Genomic DNA, 21,507 nt, shown 5'->3' with positions numbered 1-21,507 from the left:
ACCGACTCGTTAGATTTTTCATGTTGATGTTCGCGGGTTTGATTACTGTGTGACGATGACCCAAAATGATACTGACGAAAACGTTCTTACGCGAAAATTGATAGGATATAATAGCAGGAAAGTTGAATTGTGATTCATTGCATTGGGGATCACCATGACTATTTAAGAATATGATATGGGTAGGTGAAGGTTGGGAAAATACTAGCGGGTGCAATGTAGCGTTAAGGTACTGCACCCGGTGGCATTGTTTGTCACTTCTAGATACAAAACGTTACCTGAGTGGTGTCTTAAGATTATCAGTCACTGCGGTTAAAGAATATTGTAGAATTTTGGCGCCAAAACTGCAAATATTCCAAATTTGAAAATATCCATTCTGATTGCCCTTTGCAACAAATTTTAAAGTTATTTTCGTCATTTTCTTGAATTCACAGTGTTTCTAAACAACGCGAAATTAAACCGTTCGAAGTCCTTTAATTTTCGTTAGCCTACCGAAAACTCTACTACCGCAGTACGTATAGAAATAAACTACATTCTCACGACACGACAAAGTTGCGTTTATATGATGTGTATATCGCTGTGCAGGGTAATAAGTCAGATGTAAATTATAATGTAACTTAAAACAGTGACTTTGTTTTGATGTTTTCACCGGCCCGATTTTACAATACGCACCTTTAATTACGATGCCAGTGACTTTGTGGGTACATGATATGGTACCATATATAAGACGACAAAGACAGAGAATGTTTCCGTTGTGTCTTTCTCTCCACTGACGAGTTTAAGAATGTTATTGATGGAAGTTTCATCAACGTCGCTTTCCGTACGGTTGTTTTGCATGCATGGCGCCAAATGTAAACGCCTTGTTCTTCTGAGTCAAAACGCAAGGGAGCGTTTCGATGTGATTATTGCCCCCCGGCGATCAAAGAAGAGACGACCCTGTAGTATTAAAAGGTTCGATTGCCGGAAGCCCTTTCAAGGAGAAGAGAATCTAATAAATGGGAACCAAACTTTTCTTTTTCTTTGATCACACCGCTTGAAAGACTACATCACGACCCTGAGAATTGACTTTGATGTTCCGGTATTGACACACAGGCGGTTTCGACTGGCAGTCATATAGCTAATAGAGTCCACTAAAAGTCTTTCGGCGTTTCCTGCATTCAAATGAAGCATCCTCACTCCTTCTGTCGCAAGCAGTCTGGAAGGGTGATAAATTTTCCTTTGTTAAATGTTTAGGTTGACCGTCTTCAGTATCCCACACCCTTTGACCCCAACGATCGTTGTTTGGTGAAACGAAAATCGATGAGAATTTGAGGGGTTGGAAGCCCTGAGCTGATACCAAAGAGGTGGCCGTCGCGCGTCGGTGTGTGATTTTGATGTCGCCACCTCATGCTAGACCCTAGCCATGTGTGCGTGCATGATAGTGGGCACCAAACGTACATCTTGCTGGGTAGTGGTTTGTCAAGACGTGAGGTTCGTAAGGAATGGTGTATGAGGAGGTGTTGACTAAGGAATTTGCAAGGATTATGTGCAAGGTAGGTCTTATACACCGCGGCCTACATAGCTAAGCTACTTCAAATACCACCGTATGGTTAAATGTCGAGTTATATCCTGTGCCATTTTTATATTTTGTTTCACGGCCTAGAAAGGCTTTTTGACGGCTTAGATAAATTCCAGACACGCTGCACACAGGTATGTACAGGTGGGTTTGAAATGTGCATCAACCGCAACGTATTTTCATTTGCAAAAATGTCACAATGGCTCTCTTATTTCGAGTACGTAAAAATATATTTCCCTTTGTTGGAGCAACGATTATGGAAATGCCGCCGGCAGTGCTTTTTATAAGTCAAGTGTGTTTGAAGTGTTGTACTTGTGATATGTCATGGTAACGTTAACGTTATATTGTTCCTGTTGTTGATCATCAGCTGTGTCCATGGGTGAATACACCAATGGCGCGCGGGGGTATGTGATTAAATTAATTCAGTGGTGGGCAGATTGAAACCAAGTCCCTGTATCAAAGCTCTTCACGTGCTGTGTTTTGACTGTTTTGACAAGCATATTGTCTAAAATGTTGTCTTTGATATACAACGCTTAATATGGTTTCCACATTATGTTTAAAAAATTGAAGAAAAAAATTATTTTTGGTATACTTCTTGCAACATTTTAAAAATCAGCATCCCAATTTTTGCATTTGCTAGTGTGCCTATAAAACATGATCCTTGTGAAGTTGTGTTTTATTCTTTTGTAAAAAAGAAGCGTTATTTAGATTCGAAAGATACATAAACATCTGGTACATGGACATCAGCATTCAACAATAATGTAAGGAGGTTTCAATCAGTCGATGTCAATATGTAGTAGAGTCATGGTATCAAATCCATTCATCCGAGTTTCTTTGATGTTCCCTTGCTTTACTTCTTGCAGCTGTGTCAAGTTGAGTGTGTTCATTGGCTGCGTTTACACACACGATTTGCCCTTGGAGTTGACTCAACGGCTCCAAATGGACTCCAAAAATGTGTTTTATGTTAACGTTATATCTTGTATCCACCACTTGTGAAACAGATGTTTGAACCGATAATGTTTTCATCACCTATATTTGGTTGCTTCCCTGATGTGTGTCCTCAAAACTCCCCTCTCAATCCTCAACACTACTGAGGGTATGCATAGGGAGGTCCCAACAATGCTTCACACTGAATTCAGAAGAACACACTCGGTATTACGCTAAAATAAAGGAAGGCAGTTACACAAAATTTGGTCGCCTTGCTACAAGTTACGTGAATAAGACCAAGCTTTCCCTACAAATTACGGGAAATCAAAATAGACTGCGTACACCTCACGGGAAAGCGCATGCTGTATCATCATCTAAAGCTTCCTGGCAGTGGACCATTTCAACTGATCCAAGTTATCCGTGATTCAAGGAATTACCTGCCAGTCAGTCTCCCTCAGGAAGATCGTTCTTATGGTCGGTCGTGAACTCAAACTCGACCTTCCTCTTGACTCCCGAACTCACCTTTGCCCTTCTCCTTGACCTTTCATCCCTTGTGAGAAGCTCCCAGGTGTGCTTTCTGGAAATTTACCATCCTAGTGGTAGGATTAATTACCAGTAGGTCTTGTGATTGGTCAAAAGAGGTTCAAAGGAAGTTAATTACCAGTAGGTCTTGTGATTGCAGTGTTCTCACCAGAATTTTTTCACAGCATAGGGGTCAGGTACAAAGGGCCAACTTTATGCGGTGCAAGTCACGCGTGGAGTGCTGAAGACATGACCAGAGTAGGGAGTCCGGCATGTTCCCCCGGAAAATTTGTAAATTCATAACCCAATGAGACATTATTTCATGCATTTTGAAGCATAAATTTTGTGAAGTAGACTTTTTCCTCTGTCACAGCCTCATTCTAAAGCCAAATATGAACTTTTTATAAGATTTATGAAGGGTCACAAGGTTTGTCCCAGAAAGAAACACCTCTATGCTGGTTGAAACACAGCATAGGGGTCCAGATCACAGCATAGGGGGTCCAAATCACAGCATAGGGGGCCCCTATGCTGAAAAGGCCTGGCGATAACACTGGATTGGTCAAAAGGGTTTCAAAGGAATCTTCAACTGGTATGCCTGAATATGATTGGGCAGAAGGGTTTCAACGGAATCTACAGTCTTTTGGTGGGTCTTTATTTGTAATTTGGAAGTTAGCCATTGTCACTTAGTTGCTTAAGGGCAACCGTTAAATATATATGACACAAACATGAACAGTACACTGCATACAAAAAGGAGACATGGTCTTCAAAATAGTAAATAAATCTCATTTCTGTAGGCTTGACATGGATGCTACATAATAATTGTTTGGAGTTATTATTTTTGTAGATGACAAGTTTCAAGTGTATAAAAAGATACAAAGGGCTTGAAATACTGTATTTGGATATTACAGTTACTGTATCAATACAACAGGTGCAACAAATTTTTTTCACCAACAGACAAGTTGCTTTTGCTTGGCCCGACGTTTATAGATGTTCCCAGAAATGCCTAGAATTATGCATGACGCTACTTTATCTGAGTGTAAAACTCAGCTTAAGTTTGTTTTATTAATGGCCTCTATGTATGTGTGGGGAGCCAGTAAGAAATTGATTTTTATTCTGATGATATTCCATAGAAAATGTGCATATCATACTCAGCTTTTGGGTAATCACATTGCATTCACTGTATTTGGGAGTCCTCATGAGCATTCAGTCCGCAGTATGGTATGGTTGCACCGTAAAGCTACATAATTAGCCTTTACTATACATTTGCGGGGTGAGACGTATTGGCATGAATTATGAATTGTTGTTATTCTCGACCAGACAGATTGAATTACAAATTTTAAAATAAATCGGTATAACAGAGGCCTCAGTGACTGCTGTGCAAATTGTGCTGTACTGCTGGTACTAGCTTAACTTTGATGAAGCTGAATTTCTTCACTTTCGGTTGAAGTATTGGCAAGACTGTATTTTTGGCTTTAACTGTCTGACAGTGCACAAGTTATGCTATGCTGTACTGTGCACATTATGCTATTAATATATAATACTAATACTGCTAGTACTAAGCTACTTTGTAGAAGCTGAATTTCTTCACTTTGGGTTGAAGTATCTGCACTCTATTCTTGGTTATGACGGTTTTTGTCTGACAGTGTAGAAATCAATTGCTATACAGCTATGCTATACCGCAAAAATCATGCTATACTGCTATAGTTCACAAATCATGCTACACATAATACTGCTATGCTTAAAAAATTATGCCATAATGAAGCTGAAATTGTTCACTTTTGGTTGAAGTATTGTATTCTTGTGTATGATGTGTTTCATCTAACATAAACTGTTTTAACTCTTGCAGGTGGAGAAGATTTCACCCTTGAAGGACAGATGACTTGATGCTGAAGATGTCTGGAGGTTCAGGAGGACCGTTGTCAGGACGTTACCATGGCGAATCGCACCAGCTGACGCCCGCGGAGGAGGAACAGCTCGCCCTGGAGCAGGGGTGGAGACAGACTCAACAACTCCTCGTCTGCGTCTTCACCTGCGGAGTCGTCATGGCGGCCTGGGTGCTCGGGAGCATGGGAGTTTCCGTGGCGTGGCTGATCGGCCTGTGTCTGCTTCTGCTGCTGGTGTGGAGGGGGAAGGTACAGCAGATTGTAGAGGAGGCGGTGAAAGAGGAGGAGCTACGCGTGCACAGGAAACGGGCGCTAAGGCAGAGCGAGACAGCGGAGTGGCTGAACTTCATCTTAAACAGATGGTACGGGACAGTTTCCTATTCTCTCTAATGCTTACGTCACAATTGCGCTGGTGACTGTAGGGGGTGTAGTCCCAGCCGGGCGCAAAAGCCACACATTTTTCGGGTACCAAGGAGAACCTCCTGGTGCTCGCATGATTAGTTCATGGTGTATATTTGTTACTGGGTCCCCTGTTGATTTTAAATCTGAGTTAAAATGATTTGGGGTCCCGGCCAGGCCCAAAAATAGCCTGGCAGCCACAGGGTGCCCCCTTTAACCACGTAGGGTTCACGCCCCAAAAGTGATTTAAAAAAGCCTGTGATTTACCCAATTTTGCAATTGGAACCTGGACCAATAAGATGTGAGTTCTAGTCTTTGTTATGTCACTTGCTCATCCAACATACACATTGCTGGGAAGGGTCGCAGCCCTTAGGATGGAACAGCTTCTCATTTACTCTAAAGCATCTGTCTCACTGGACCCGCGGCACGTTGGCCACCTCGCTGTGTGCTAAGTTGGATTTGAGTTGCCCTTGACTTTATAGTGGGAATATCATGCAGTGTGTAATATGACTAAAAAAAAAACAAAGCACACAAAGCGTAAAATTGTTTTATCGATGAAATTCGTTGAGCGCTCAGTCAAATCACCCGGTTGCAGCGAGGTCACCAACATGCCGCGGGTCCAGTGAGACAGGGGCTTGAGTCAGAGACCGCCTTCTTGTAGGGTTTGTAGTTCAGTGATTAGCAACCTTGCCTCTGGACCAAGAACCTGTGAGTTCTATTCCGGCTCACTTGACATGCATGTTACTGGAAAGGGTCGCAGTACTTAGGACAGGACGTTAGGATGACTGGTCCACTGTTCATTGTGCTTGTCGAAAAAGAGCTAGGGGGAATTCCTTGGTACAATGAAGCTATAAATACAGTATATAGCGTCTGTCTTCTCTGTCACAGCCAGTGGACGAATAGCTCTTCAGTTGAGCTAGACCGATTCCAGAACACGATCGATTCATTCCATTTTCAAGTTTGCAATGATAATGTTTCATGTGGGCAAAATGTATACCATTGCAAACTTATCGTTTCGTACCAGATGTTGGTTATTGCATTATACTTCATCTTTATAGTGCAACATTTACTGCTTTTGCCTCATGTTGGATTGACTCACATTTAAAGTAGCACTTCCAGAAAGGTCTTTCCTGTCAAGACATTTGGTCACAAGACAGAAATACAGCTGTAGGGTTCTTGACTTCCTGTCAACGATGGTCCTTATGAACCCCTTCATAACTTGCTAGCTGAAGGCAGCTAACTGTCCTCTCTCTAGCATGATGGCATCTTAATTGTCTCAAAATGTTTCTTAGTAATATGATTTAGCCATCTGAAGATAGTAATTTGCTTGATTTGAAAGAAATTGATGGTAAATGTACCGTCGTGAGCTAAAAGTACCCTACAATCTCCCTAATAGCTTTGACATTTGCAACCCTGATTGACATATTGCTTCAACATTGTGAACCCAGTCTCTGACATTATAGTGAATACCATCAATATCAGCAAGGTCAGGCCTTAGTAGAACTCTCTTAAACTACAGTAATCACGCTGTGTGTCTTATCATCCATGTGGCCTTTAAGACTAATAGAGGGAAATTCAAACTGGTATGATAAGCTAATGTCTTACTATTACTACCTTCATCAAGAGAGTTGGGGCTGTGTGTGAGTCTGTGTTTGTGTATGTGTGTGTGTGTAACTTTGTGTGTGTGAGTGTGTGTGTGTGAGTGTGCGTTTGTGTGTGTGTGTGTGTATGTGTGTGTAACGTTGTGTGTGTGTGTGTGTGTGTGTGTGTGTGTGTGTGTGTGTGTGTGTGTGTGTGTGTGTGTGTGTGTTTGTGAACAGCATAACTCAAAAAGTTGTAAATGGATCTTCATGATATTTGGCATGTATGTAGATGTTGGCAACATGAAGTAATGTTGGCACCAAGAAAGGGATGGTACAGAATAGTACAGGATGGGGGAGGTGCTTCAGAACCAAGGAAAGGGATGGTACAGAATAGTACAGGATGGGGGAGGTGCTTCAGAACTAAGGAGAGGGATGGTACAGAATAGTACAGGGTAGGGGAGGTCCTTCAGCACCAAGGAAAGGGATGGTACAGAATAGTACAGGATGGGGGAGGTGCTTCAGAACTAAGGAGAGGGATGGTACAGAATAGTACAGGGTAGGGGAGGTCCTTCAGCACCAAGGAAAGGGATGGTACAGAATAGTGCAGGATGGGGGAGGTGCTTCAGAACTAAGGAAAGGGATGGTACAGAATAGTACAGAAGGTTCTTCAGCACCAAGGAAAGAGATGGTACAGAATAGTACAGAAGGCTAATATGACGGATCAACAAAACTTAACACACAGAGTATAGTATACCAAAATATAGATTCCTCACTCTGTGACATTAGTATCTATTTCCAAAATATTTCATTGCAATTTACAGCATGTATTTTCTCCTTTTGAAGCTGCATTTTAGGATTTACAGTATGACTGTATGGTCATCCATATAATCAAATCAATATGGCCTTAACTGTAATGTTAGACATGTATCAGCAAGTCATCTTGCTGGCAGACAATAGATGGCGATGCCAACAGGTCAACAGGTCAGGAAAGAATGTCCTCGAAACATCAATAAAATCCAGCTGTGGGGGAGATCCTGCCATCTCTATAGATAAGATGTCACCAATAGAAAGATATATGAGGTGGGGGGTAGAATTTTAATGCCTTGAAAGGGTATCACCTTATGGGGTTGATTGCATTGAAAATCTTATTGGATGAAGGCTAATGGTGTTAAGTTCTTGCTCATTGAATTTTGAAACGATCTTGAGTTTGGAAAAGTCTGAAGATAACCTTAATTGTATTTTACTTAGATCAAAGGGCAGGCATCTATTTTTCATAAAGACAATGTCACACATCTTCTTCAAATGTACTGCCAGGGGAAAACTCTCTTCTTCATCGTTAACTTAGATAATATCATGTCACTCTGTCCTTCGTTAAAGACCTTGTATTGCTGTAAAAATCATCATCATATCTTTTTTTCATTTAATAATACTTTGATCTGATTTCTCTGTAAGTAGCATGTTGGTCTAAGCATACAAATACTTGGAGAAACTACTAGCATGGTGTAATCGTAATAAACTATCAGCTCTTAGTGTTAGGGTAAGGCAGCAATGGCAAGCTTTCCCCACATATCATAATTAGGGGTGGATACCGGTTCGGCTTAATAAGGTCCAAGTCCAAGTTTAGGTCCAGAGATTTAGGTTCAGGTCTGGACCTGAACCTGGACCTGATCCTGTCCAGCTGATGTTTTGTTTTATTAGACCAATACTATGCATAGACAATTAATACTGACACGCACAACTATAAAAGTTTCTTGGAGAGAAGACTTTCAAAATAAACAAGTGTTTGATATTTGAATGTTGCACTTATTTTAGATGCCTTTTTTGTCAAAGGGGAGACTCAAAACACTTTTTATCAAACAAAATAGAAATTATATTTGTACTTTGTTCAGGTTTTTTGGACTCGGTTCTTGGATGTTATAAAGGTCTGAATCAGGTCCAGCAAACCAGTATCCACCCCTAGTCATAAACTATCAGTTCTTGGAGTTAGGGTAAGGCAGGAATGCCAAGCTTTCCCCACACATCATAATGCAATATGCAACAAAGTTGAAAGGGGTGTAGAGATTTTTAATGGCAAAATGTTGGCAGGTTTTGGAACAATTACAGATACATCCAAAGTGCCTCCAATGTCAATGTTTTCTCATGCACGCACAGTACTACTCAGACTGAAACATGAGATGTTGCCCACCATACATTACGATGAACAGCTCATGAATAACCTAACAGCAATCCAGTCTACTCCTTCATGAATATGTATGTGCTGAGAAAATCATCAATAACTGTTTATACCACATGAGAGTAAACATAACGCCACATTCACATTCACATACGCCAGGGTATGTATACGTACACCTCTCGTAACTCAAAGTCTACAGTTTTTTTCTTGGTGCAGTGTGGTGCAATAAAGTACTGATGATACGATAGGGAATCTACTACCGCAACAGGAAGCAGCAATTTGCTATACTTTGTTCTCTGTAGCACATAAGCTGCATAACTACTCACTGTTTCTGATCTATTCAACACTTCCTGTTTATTAATGGCGTCCTGTATTGGGGACAGAATGTCACCTTACATTGCACGTTGTCACAAAACATTTCACGACACTCACTGAGTCATTAATCACTATGCACACTTCTTTATACACTGATCATATCTTCCCCATGCCAAAATGCCCGACTTCAATGTATGGGATGAAATATTGATGGTGCTATGTAAAGGTATGCCCAGTGGCATTTTAAAGAGTGTTTCCCAGTTGTTCACAAAGGAGTTAATGAACTCGGAGTATGCGGAAGGACAGCTGCGTCTAAGCCAAGGACACCCTTGCATTTGAATTTCAATTCCGGTATATATACAGTGTGTCATATATGTATGTAGGGAGGTGCATGTAACAGCATACAAATGGGTGCTGGTAACATCACTGGCAAGGATATGTTAGAATTCATGTAGTTGAGATGTTTTAGATTCAATATTTCTCCATGTATGCCCATCCCGTGATTATTTTGTTTGTCAGTATCTCATGTCATTGTTTTATATGTCTAGTGATGAAATTTTGTTGAAATATGGGAGGTAAACAAACAAACAAACAAACAAGCGGAGTTTTCTGATTTCCAGAAGTTAAGGTATTACTGAGGAAATGCTTTGGAAATAAGATTGGTTAGGTCTAAAATACACTTCTTATCTAAATACATTCCAGAACTGCAGGTTGTTTTGTAAACCTCTGTCTTCAGTATCTTTTGGCATAACTAGCAGAACTAGTCAATCCAAACTGTCTGTGATTTTTTAAAAGCATGTAATGCCCTGGCAATTAGACACACACTGCAGACAGACTCTAATAACATGTTATATAAAGTCACAAAAACTTTCTCAAAATCATCAGTCACTCTTACCCCTGCTGTTGTGAAACTTGAACAGAGTTATCATGTAAACCTAAGTATCTTGATAATGCAGAGAAGTTATTGCCTCCCTCGAGGCAAGCAACGTTGTGATTATCGAGAGGGAACTTTCATCAAGGAGCCAGGAGTTTGCGTCTTACTGACAGTTTAATGAGCTGAGAGAACCTCAGGGAAATGTAAGGGAAGATACATTAAACCACCTCCCTGTAGAGTTGTAGCATATGTCAGGAAAAACAGCTAAGTGATGGATGATTGCTGATATGCTTTGTGGCAAACAGTTGTTTTGAGAAAACTATTGTAGATTAGGTCGATGGTTTTTTCAGTACCAAGGACAGAGCTACTGCAGCACTGCATATTAATCATTGTAACACTAAAACGTCTAGTTGTAGCATATGTCAGAAAAAACAGCAAAATGATGGATGCTTGCTGATATGCTTTGTGGCAAACAGACTCATTTTGAGAGAACTGTTGCTGATATGTTAGGTCAATGGCTTTTTCAACACCAAGGACAAAGCTACTGCAATACTCCATACCAATTACTGTATCACTTAAATGTCGAGTTGTAGCATATGTTAGGGAAAAAATAAGTGATGAATGATTGCTGATATGCTTTGTGGCAAACAGTTGTTTTGAGAGAACGGTTGTGGATTCGGTCAATGGCTTTTTTTAGCACCAAGGACAAAGCTACTGTAGCACTGCATACTAATCATTGTAACAATAAAACGTCTAGTTGTAGCATATGTCAGAAAAAACAGCAAAATGATGGATGCTTGCTGATATGCTTTGTGGCAAACAGACTCATTTTGAGAGAACTGTTGCTGATATTTTAGGTCAATGGCTTTTCAGTACCAAGGACAAAGGTACTGCAGGACTGCATACTAATCTGTAACACTTAAACGTCTAGCTGTAGCATATGTCAGGAAAAACAGCTAAGTGATGGACGATTGCTGATATGCTTTGTGGCAAACAGACTCATTTTGAGAGAACTGTTGCTGATATTTTAGGTCAATGGCTTTTTCAGTACTGAGGACAAAGGTACTGCAGGACTGCATACCAATCATTGTAACATTAAAACCTCGATTTGCAGCATATGTCAGGAAAAACAGCTTAAGTGATGGATGCTTGCTGATATGCTTCGTGGCAAACTGTCGTTTTAAGAGAACTGTCGCAGATATTTTAGGTCAATGGCTTTTTCAGCACCAACGACAAAGCTACTGCAGCACTGAACACTAATCATTCTAACATTTAAGTCAAACATAAAACCACCTCCTTGTAGAGTTGTAGCATATGTGAGGAAAATGGCTAAGTAATGGATGATTGCTGATATCCTTTGTGGCAAACAGTCATTTTGAGAGAATGGTTGCGGACTAGGTCAATGGCTTTTTAATCACCAAGGACAGAGCTATTGCAATACTGCATACCAATCACTGTAACACTTATATACTGGGTGCATGATATTGTGCACTTTTATGCACCTAAATTTGCAGCTGTGCACCTAATTTTTGACTGTGGTTGCATCAATACACCCAGATATATTTGTGTAGGTTATGGACACTTTAAGGTACTATTGTACACTAGTACACAGCATATTCTGGACATTCATTGTTGTATTATTTGTTTGGAATTTTGAGGTTTGCTATAGAATTTACATTCATCTACCTTATAATCTGCAGTGTGCATCCAAGATTTCGATTTTGCACCTACCGTTTTAAGTTAGATGCACCTACAGTATTCCCAAAACTGAATTTCCACCCTGCATCAAGTGAAAAGTAACATACCCTGTTGACAACCCCTATGCAAATGCCATTCCCTCAGTAAAGCTTCTACCATCTGGGGCTTTAATCCTCATGGTTAATGACGTGAAACTTTATCGATGCCACAAACATACCCTGAGTGTGTTGCACATGTAATGCAGTGCAAGCCATTGATATCACACACTGCAGTAAGCCTATACATTGAAGCTATTATTGTAAATGCAAAAATATTCGCAGTGGCTTTATGTTCGCAGTTTTCATAGTGAACTCTTTAGCGCGAACTTAAAACCACAGGGATAGGCCGTTCCATTGTGTGAATGTAGCGCTACTATTGTTTCGAACGCAAACTCAAATAAAACGTGAACATTCCATTTTTCTCCCTAACGCAAAATTAAATCCCCGCGAACATTTCTAAATTTACAGTAGTATAGACGACAGGCATTAGCCATGTCTAAGCCTACTGCCATTGACTTGCAACAGTTAAAACCTGTTTTCCTGCACCAACATATGGCTGCTATGAATAAAAGATGTAATATCTGAAGTTACTATATATTCCTCTAGCACATAAAGGTAAGAAACTGTTGTGTGTTATTCATGATAATTCCTTCACTTCTTCCATCATGAAGACATTGCTAGACAACATTACATTGTATGGATTTTTATTCATGTACTATAAAGCCATTTAATATCGCAGTTGGTAGTATTAGCCGTTAGGGAAAAGGGAGAAGTTCACGGCATGTAATTTTAACGGTGGGGAGAAACATCACCATCTGAGATGTTAGGAATCAAATAGTTGCAATGATCACATTCTAGCTTTTGACTAGAGACCGTTAAACAAGCTAAAATTAAGCTACCGTTAACAAATCAAGAATTGACAGTATTTAATCACAATAGCTGTCCTGGAAATTCTAGGTTTCATTGTATGGACCCAAAGCTTTCGGAAAACATTAAAAAAATGTCTATTCTAGAATAACATGTAGAGATGTTCACATTTGAGTCAGTGAGCGTTCAGTGATAAATTGCAGGTGGAACTGGGTCAGTTACCATGGGGGCCACAGGAATATTATGGTCTGCCACAAGTCTAACCTCTAAGTACTCCCCATTGGTTACAGATGTGTTATTTGCTAGACATGGATTACTTTCCAGTATGGCTGGTTTCAGTCAGCATCAGAGGCTTTAGATGTTTGCAGTTGATAATGCAGAATATAGAAATCTAGTCATCAGAAAAATGGAAAAACGTGAAATGGAAAATCACAGATTCTAAACTTAAAGAAAAGCAACACAATACCTTAATGTAAATGCACATGCATATGCACATAAATATATGCGCATACACACACAGGCAAACACACAAAAGCACAAAAGCATTAACACTCAAATACACACATACACAAACACACATACACAAAAAACTATCACAAATACACACACACACTCAGAAACACACAGATAAACACACACATACACAAACACACATACACAAAACTCAAGCACAAATACACACTCAGACAGAAACACACAGTCACTCAGAATCACACACACACACACACACACACACTCAGAATCATACACACACACTCAGAATCACACACACACACACATATGAACACACACACACACACAGACACACACACACACAGGTCCCATCCCACTTGAAGAATGCAAACACGACAAGGACATAACTTGAATCCCTTGAGGCTTTAACTTTTCTACATTCTGCTGTCACATGCAAAGGAAAAGTTCTGTCTCACGTCCTTGCCCTTACATCTGTCTGTGAGTAAATCTTTATGAACAGCTTTTGAACAGTAACTCTATAATATGTAGTAAGACAGACATTTATTCAGGAAAAATACCTTCAGCAGATGATAGTAATACATGCCAAACGCATGTTTTGCACTTATAATATACCAAGTTGACATTACATTTTGTCAGTACATGCTGGCAGCCTATAACATGTCATTCTGACAAACAGTAATCAGAATGAAATGTCATAGGCTGCTAACATTCTGCTATAGTTCTCTTCATGTGTTGTAACTCCTGGTTAGACATCAGTCGCTTGAAGTACAAAAATATGAAATCACAAGGAATTACAGTTGTTATCATAGTCAACCTTAGTTAACTTAGAATTTTGACAGTAGTCTAGATAACTATTTTTGATTCCCATGTATTCCCATGTACTTGTTTGTCTGCAATTAGCCTTCGGGCATGAACTTGCAATAAAGTTATTATTATTATTATTATTATTGTTATTGTAGTTTCCAAGTAGAATCTATCATTCGCTTTAAAAGCTCTAATTTGTTTCTTCCAGCCCCTTGCTGAGGTCACCTCTAATTTGAAAGAGATCCCTGCATTTCTTGTAGCAAATTCAAGACTTTGTTCGCTTAAGTGCGTTTATCCTGTCTGTCTGCCAGGTGTAGTTAAAATGTAATCTCGCAGCGTGGTGGCTCCCTTTTCTCTGCCTCAATCTCAAATTTGTCTGATTCTTTTCTAGTCTCCAAGGGCGCTCCAGGGAGTAGTCTAAGAAGGCTCTTTGCTTATCAACAGGCTAGGAGGATGTTGTAGTCTCTTTAAACTCGGCAGCATGCCAGCAAGATATGAAGTTTGGCAGATAGAGGTCTTCTGAGGCATCCCTTGGAAATGCCGTTGGGTTTTCAACTTTGTGCATCAGAGCGCTCAGCTTAAATCAAGCTGTCAAAGCAGGCATGTTATGCAGCCATGGGGCAATAACCCAGCCTTTTTGCAATACATCAGAGGCAGTACCTAATAACGGCTGATGTGGGTGGTGTCGTGGGCTTGATCGTTTGCATTGTAACCAGTGGTTAAGAGGCATGGAACAGTTTGAGATGTCAGAATGATGGAATATTGTATTGTGGTGCTGTGCCCTTTTGGAAGCGTAGTTTGCGTGGGTGGTTACCTTTCTTAGAATTGATTGCAATGTGCGGAGATATTTTCTGCTTTGTGATAGATTTTATACATGCATTCTACAGTTACTTGTAACGCATTCCTAAACCATTTCAGTGTAGTTAAACAACCTCACTGTGAGAGGCCTATTGTGATGTTTTTAATCCTTACAAACAAAACCCAACTGTATAATACCAGAGCTTGTGATAATTGTCTTATATACTGTGTGATAATTGTCTTATATACTGTATGATAATCGTCTGATATACTGTATGATAAATGTCTGATATACTGTGTGATAATTATCTGATATACGGTGTGATAATTTTCTGATACATGTATTCTATGTGATAATTCATATACTGTGTGATAATTTTCTGGTATACTGTGTGATATTTTTTTTGATACACTATGATAATTGTCTGTTATACTGTGTGATAGCTGTCTGATATACGGTGTGATAATTATCTGATACACTGTGTGATAATCGTCTGATAAACTGCTGATTTGGAAGAACACATCTTTACCTGTAATTTCTCTAGCTGGTTAGTTCAGCAGTCACCACAGGTGGGTAGGAGGCACATTGGGGTGGCCGTGTTGTTTATCAGAGCTGAGCAGAGCCAACAATTTGTAACTAATGGGACTCAGGGGAATGAATCAGTAGAACCACAAGTAACTTTCTCTGGTAATGATACATGTGGTAAAAACTACACTGTATGAAGACTTTCTTTAAGAAGCAATGGGTCTGAGAATATTTCCAGTTGCTTGATTCATTTTGTATCATTCAGTAGGTTTGAGATAACAGAAGTTTTGAGATGTTACTGCTAAAAGCTTAACAAGGAAAACAGGCTACTTTATTCAATGTTGATATGAATGAATGAACTTTATTGCTCAACAATCGCACATGGTACAATGTATGGCATCAAATCAACAATGCTAAAGGCTAAACTATCCTGCAATTATAAGTACAAAAATATCATCGAAACCAGTATATGGGTTACAATATAGTCATGTATGGTTAATCCTGTCTCGCTTTTGGAATGATTTATGGAGGAATTGACCTATGTAGATGGAAATAGGAGTCGGACATGACAACAGTACATGGAAAGTATCGCTCTGTGTACCAGATAGGGTGAAGTTTGTCTTAGTAGTAATTGTCTGTAACAGCGCATCTCTCTCTTTACTATAAGTTGGACAATTCATCAAAAAATGAAATTCATTTTCAAATTTTCATTACATGTAGGACACAATCTCTGAGTGGCTGGTGTGTTATGATGTCGGCCCTTTTCAATTTCTAAGCAATGTGCACTGATTCTAAGTTTTGTTATGCTAGTTGCAAACAGATGTTCAGGAACAGACGAAGAAAAATGTACATTTTGTGTTTCAATGGTGTCAACAGCCAATTTCAAAATATGCGTCTGCAAAAATTATATGATGCTGTCCTTGGTGCTGATTGGTCAGGTGTTAGCCATCTGATGGGCACCTTTTTTCCTGACCTGTCGTTGTTACCTTCATGAAAATGGAAGTATTGTTTTCAGCCCGTGTGTTTGCTTGGCTTGGTGTTTTCTGTACTTTTTTTGATGCTGTAGAGTGACAGAATGTGAGGCGGAAGATGGTGTAACTGAGGAATGGCAGGATGGGAAGGTTGGCTTGGCAGGTGTCCAAATTTGTTTCTCCAGACTGGCAGAAAAATTCATACACAGAATAAGTTAGAAATCCAAAATAACCAATGAAACAAGAAAGTTACTAAAACTCATTCATAGAGGTATGAGATCTTTGATTTCTTTTTGCCATCATTCATCCTAGGCTTGTTTTATTATGTTTGGTTGCTTTTTGCCATAAGAGGTGTTTCTTATGCAAAGATAATATGGTTTAAGAAACTCATGCAAACTAAATCAATGGCGTACAATGCATGGTAGCATATAGCTGTTGATGGATTCTGTTTAAAACTCCCGTTGTCAGAAGTCCTGCTATTGAACAAATTCTGTTGGACATGAAACATTTGGAAGGATTTTAGGATTTCAGGATCTCCCGAAGTTCAGAAAACATTTGCAAAGGCAGTTTAGCAGAACTGGCACTGATGAAGTGTTCGTGTCGTGTGAAACGACAGAATATCTGCCGGTACAGCAAGCCTACATAAAGATAAAGGATTTTAGCAGCCACCAGAGTCTCATACCAAATCCGACAGGAAGTTTGTCTTGTCGCCATGGCAGTGAAAGACACTCCTACCGGGGGCAACAGGCTAAAATTAGAAACTACTTTACAGCACATTTATCCCCTACAATCCTGCTATCATTATAGATTAAGGATTTTAGCAGCCTCCCGACTACCGTAACAAATCCCAGTCCTAACAAACAGGTCACCTTGTCAATCTTACTGCAACTTCAAACTTTTCTACCACCCTTGAAAATTGCCGAAGGACAGCCCTAGTGTGTGCATGGAATAGAATTACAAAACGACCCATTCATTCTGCTGTGCCATAAAGCTTGCCTGTGCGTTTCTCACCATGTGCTATTTTTAGACTGGGTGATCAAGCATGGATTGGCTGTAATCAGGACACTATTTTGCCCTCTTAGTTGTAGGCATCCTTAAAGACTAACAACAAAGTGCTTGGAATGAGACAAGTGTTGAGTTCTGAAATGAAGAGCAAGTCGGTAATTAGCTCGTCTGTCTTGAAGTCAGTGAATGGAAGGTCAATCCTCAGACAGTCAACAAGCTACCAACAGGTTTGTTTCCAATCCCCATCACGTGGGTAGCCTGTAGATGGAAAAGTTGCTGCAAACTCAGTGACAAGTCTATCTAGATTTAACAACTGTGTTCGAAGTGACTAGCAAACTATAGCAGATAACAATTTTTTTTCTAAATCTTGGTCAATGCGTAGGCCACAGCCAAGAAATCTTATGGATGACATTAGAGCATGCATTTATTTCTACCTGATTTGAAAAATAAAAAAATTAGAGATGGTCAACACGAGGTAGTCATGAGTGTAGTTGTAGAAGGGATGCTAGTAGCACGTCGGCAGAACGTAATGCGTATATGGTGATTAGCCTGCTATTTAAACCTATTATAGCTGCCGAATCTCTTTTGTTCTCTTTGGTCAACATTGCATCGGAGTAACAGCCAATATGTCTTGCAATTGGGCAGAAAGCAGAATTTGCTATACACGTTAGCACTCAATACTACTGAAATGCATTTAAGTTCACGTTGTTTTATTGTACACAGTTTGGCGGTAACCTCTTCACCACAAAAGTAAACGCCACCACAAAAAAGCTTGTCCTATCTTCCGCCTGTCTACTACTGTTTAGACCTTGAACTTCTCCCATCTGCGAACTTAAATGCATTTACAGCATGTCATATCCAGGAACATGTTAACTTTATGGTATGTGTTAGTTATTCAAGGACAGTAGCTCAACTTCAACTTCTTCTTCCTACATCTTTGATCTAAATGGAGTGCCAAGTTGAACGATATTCTTTCCACGATATCTTTACCTTTCAGTTTGTTCAGTCCTTACACTTTGTTTGTGTGAATTATATATGACTGCTTGCGGCATTTCCATAGGCAACTTTGAGACCTCTCCGTCTACAAAGAGAGAGGAATGTAAAGATCAGTATCAAGTGTGAAAGCCCTGGGGGGTAGATAAATGGGTACTTTTGTAGTCTGACACTGACTAACTGTGCCCACTTGAACGAACACAAAGGGGACACTGAATGTTGTGGAGAAGACGGTGTACTGTCTAATGATCTTGTAACACATCGGTCACCAATCTTTGCTGCAGGAGTTGTGACAATGATAAATTTAAAGCAATTTGCTTCTTCGGGTAAAAGTTAGCCAAATAGATGAAAGGGTTAACCCATGGATTGAGATCTAACACAGTTACAAGTATTGCCTACTGTAGGCAAAACATCAGGCAGCATGTTCAAGTTAAATGATAAGTTTGTAACTAAAGAATTTCCTTTTTACTTATTACTCCGGGAAGGAGGATGACCTCCTTCTGGGAGTATTGGGAATGCATTTGTTTGCGCGTTCGCAGCTATTACTCACGATCCCGTTGTCGCATTGGTGTGTAACTTGGCATATCGTTTGCCTGGTTCGACGTGGGGATGCACAATAGCTTTGTTACACCATAACTACTTTAAACGTCAATCCAATATCGTAATTGCACCCCTATAATTAATGCTATGTCCCACTGCCCTGCCATAGGGACCATGTTATAATCCGTTATGCATGACTGGAATACTTCAGGCAGATACGGGGTATAAATCTTCCTTACTTGCTGTGATCGTATAGTCACTGTTACATTGAAAAATAGACAACGTGCATCACCACACGCAACCTAGCAAACGATATACCAAGTTACATACCAGTGCGGCAACGGGAATTGTGAGTTTTAGCTGCGAACATGTGCCGAGTGAGCAGCGGTGGTGGCGGCAAGTAATTTACAGAAGGAATGTGTGAAAAAATCATAGAAAATAACAAAAGTTTTTTTTCCACGATGATGAAGGTGACAAAGGTGACCGTGAAAACAGTGAACATAAAGTTACAGTGAAAGAAACAAGAATTACAGTAGTGTCTTCACAGTTCCAATTAGTTGGTAACTGGGAGACCTCAGTTCGAATCAGGGTATCCTAGTTGGAGCTGCACTGTCTTTCCGAAGAGACATAAAATGGGGTCCCTTGTTCGAGGAGGTGCCTCGAGCACGTTACAACAGCCTCATTACTCAGATGGGCACGCACTGGCTGTAATAATACAACATGGTGAATTATTATTATCATACTGTATTATGTATGATGGACATCAGTATCACATAATGAGCATCACTTGTTGACTAATGGCTTCCATTTGATCAATAATTTGTCATTTATTATTCATGACTCTTGTCTTTATCTATTGCTGAGATAAATTGGATGCCGTGGTAGGCATGGTAAAAAAAGTAACTTGTAAGTTTAAATGTAAGTTGCAAGTCTGGAAGTTTCCCTCATAAGTGTGGACTCTCATGTATCTTTTAGATGCAAAAACTTGATCGCATCCTGTTTAAGATGGGCACAAGTTTCTCACAACTAAGACTTGATCTTTTCAAAGGATCGCATTTCACTTGAAGTAAATTTCAGCAACCTTTCGGTAAGTCCCCTCTCTAGAGATGACTCCGTGCTCCTAATGATCCTCACTGGAGATGCAACTTATTGGTTTTTAAGGACCCCATCCATCAAATCTGTCAATCATACAAATGAGGACAAAGGCTGCAAACCTGAGGCTGTACATGAGTGGTACCATGCAGTGTAGTGGGTTTGTACAATGCCAAGTAATTGAGTGACATAATCATATTCATATCATACCCGGGCTGGGATAACCTTCGATACGGGTGTTCGAACCGGTCCGTACTTAACGGTACGGCCAGGGTTTCCCTAGTACAATTCAAACAATTCGAGCTCGCTTTGAGTGCACCAATTGCACTGCTGTTGAAAATCCAAATACCGGATTCATACGTTGGAATCAATGTTACAAAATTTTTGTTCAGGGACACAAAACTCTCTCAACTTATGGCGCATTTTGCATTGAAATGTGTTTCTTTCAGGTGGGTCCTGGCCCTCCCGCGGGTCGAATCCAGTACCCCAGGCGATACAGAACACACCGTGTTGCATTCTATATTGCATAAATTACCATGTTCCCAGACCATGCACGCTGGTGGACATTTTGAACATGGCTTTTATGATCTCATTCAATCTTTTGCTTTTTCCGCCACTCATCAACTCCTTCTGCACAATTTTTCACGTCTAGCGATAGCATACAAGGTATCAAAAACAGATGTTTGCTCTGTTTTGGAAACAAGAAATGTTGTCCTGAAAATTTCCTAGCATTGGTTAATTGCCTGGCAGGATTGCAACATACAAAGTTCAGCAGGGGAAACACTGACTTAATGTCATGTCACAGTATGATGCTCTTTTGCCCACTGACATCACCTCATTTCTAATGAGTAAGTCATGAATTCAGGATGTTCAAACAAGTCATCAACTTCTTATCTTTTATAGTGACAAGTTTTTTTACTGTTTGATAAGTTCTTGTCAAACCTTCATGGAGCTTCTGTGGAGATGCTCATACTGTGACACAGTTATCTCTTAATCAGTGAAGAAAAGCACAATTATGATTATAATTTTTATCATAGAAGGCAGATTTCATTCTTTTACAGGTGAGAGACAATCAAACACACACACACACACACACACACACATGCACGCACATACACACACGCATGCACACACAGACACAAATACACACAAAAACCATACACACTCATACACAGACACATACACAAACACACACACACACATGCATACACACACACACACACACACATGCACACACATACAATTGAATCACAAACACTCAATCAGTGACACGTAGATACACGACACACACACACACAAACACACACACACACATAGACACAAAATCACACAATCACACACCACACATACCAAAAACTCTCAAGGCAAAGCACCAGCATCAACACTGCAAAGCTTTGCTGAAGATCCGTACTAAATACAACCCCAGGTGGTCACCCCTGATAAGTCGATCCTCTTACTGTAGCCTAGAATCCA

The 21,507-nt window shown here is 40.0% G+C and overlaps 1 protein-coding gene across 7 annotated transcripts in view; it reads left to right on the top strand.

Annotated features, from left to right (window-relative positions):
* Positions 1-21,507, top strand: part of LOC136432504 (uncharacterized) — a 105,851-nt gene that overhangs the window by 1,939 nt on the left and 82,405 nt on the right. For 6 of the 7 annotated variants that reach the window (XM_066423826.1, XM_066423825.1, XM_066423829.1 and 3 more), the window contains exons 1-2: positions 1,360-1,529; positions 4,848-5,246. In XM_066423826.1, the coding sequence (XP_066279923.1) occupies positions 4,885-5,246 (362 nt within the window). In that variant the 5' untranslated portion in view covers positions 1,360-1,529; positions 4,848-4,884. Of the gene's footprint in view, positions 1-1,359; positions 1,530-4,847; positions 5,247-21,507 lie in introns of those variants that run through there. The other variant, XM_066423824.1, reaches the window with a different exon arrangement.

Source organism: Branchiostoma lanceolatum, chromosome 4 (assembly GCF_035083965.1).
Source record: "Branchiostoma lanceolatum isolate klBraLanc5 chromosome 4, klBraLanc5.hap2, whole genome shotgun sequence".
Lineage (NCBI taxonomy): Eukaryota > Metazoa > Chordata > Leptocardii > Amphioxiformes > Branchiostomatidae > Branchiostoma > Branchiostoma lanceolatum.
This window is presented reverse-complemented; position numbering and strand designations above follow the sequence as displayed.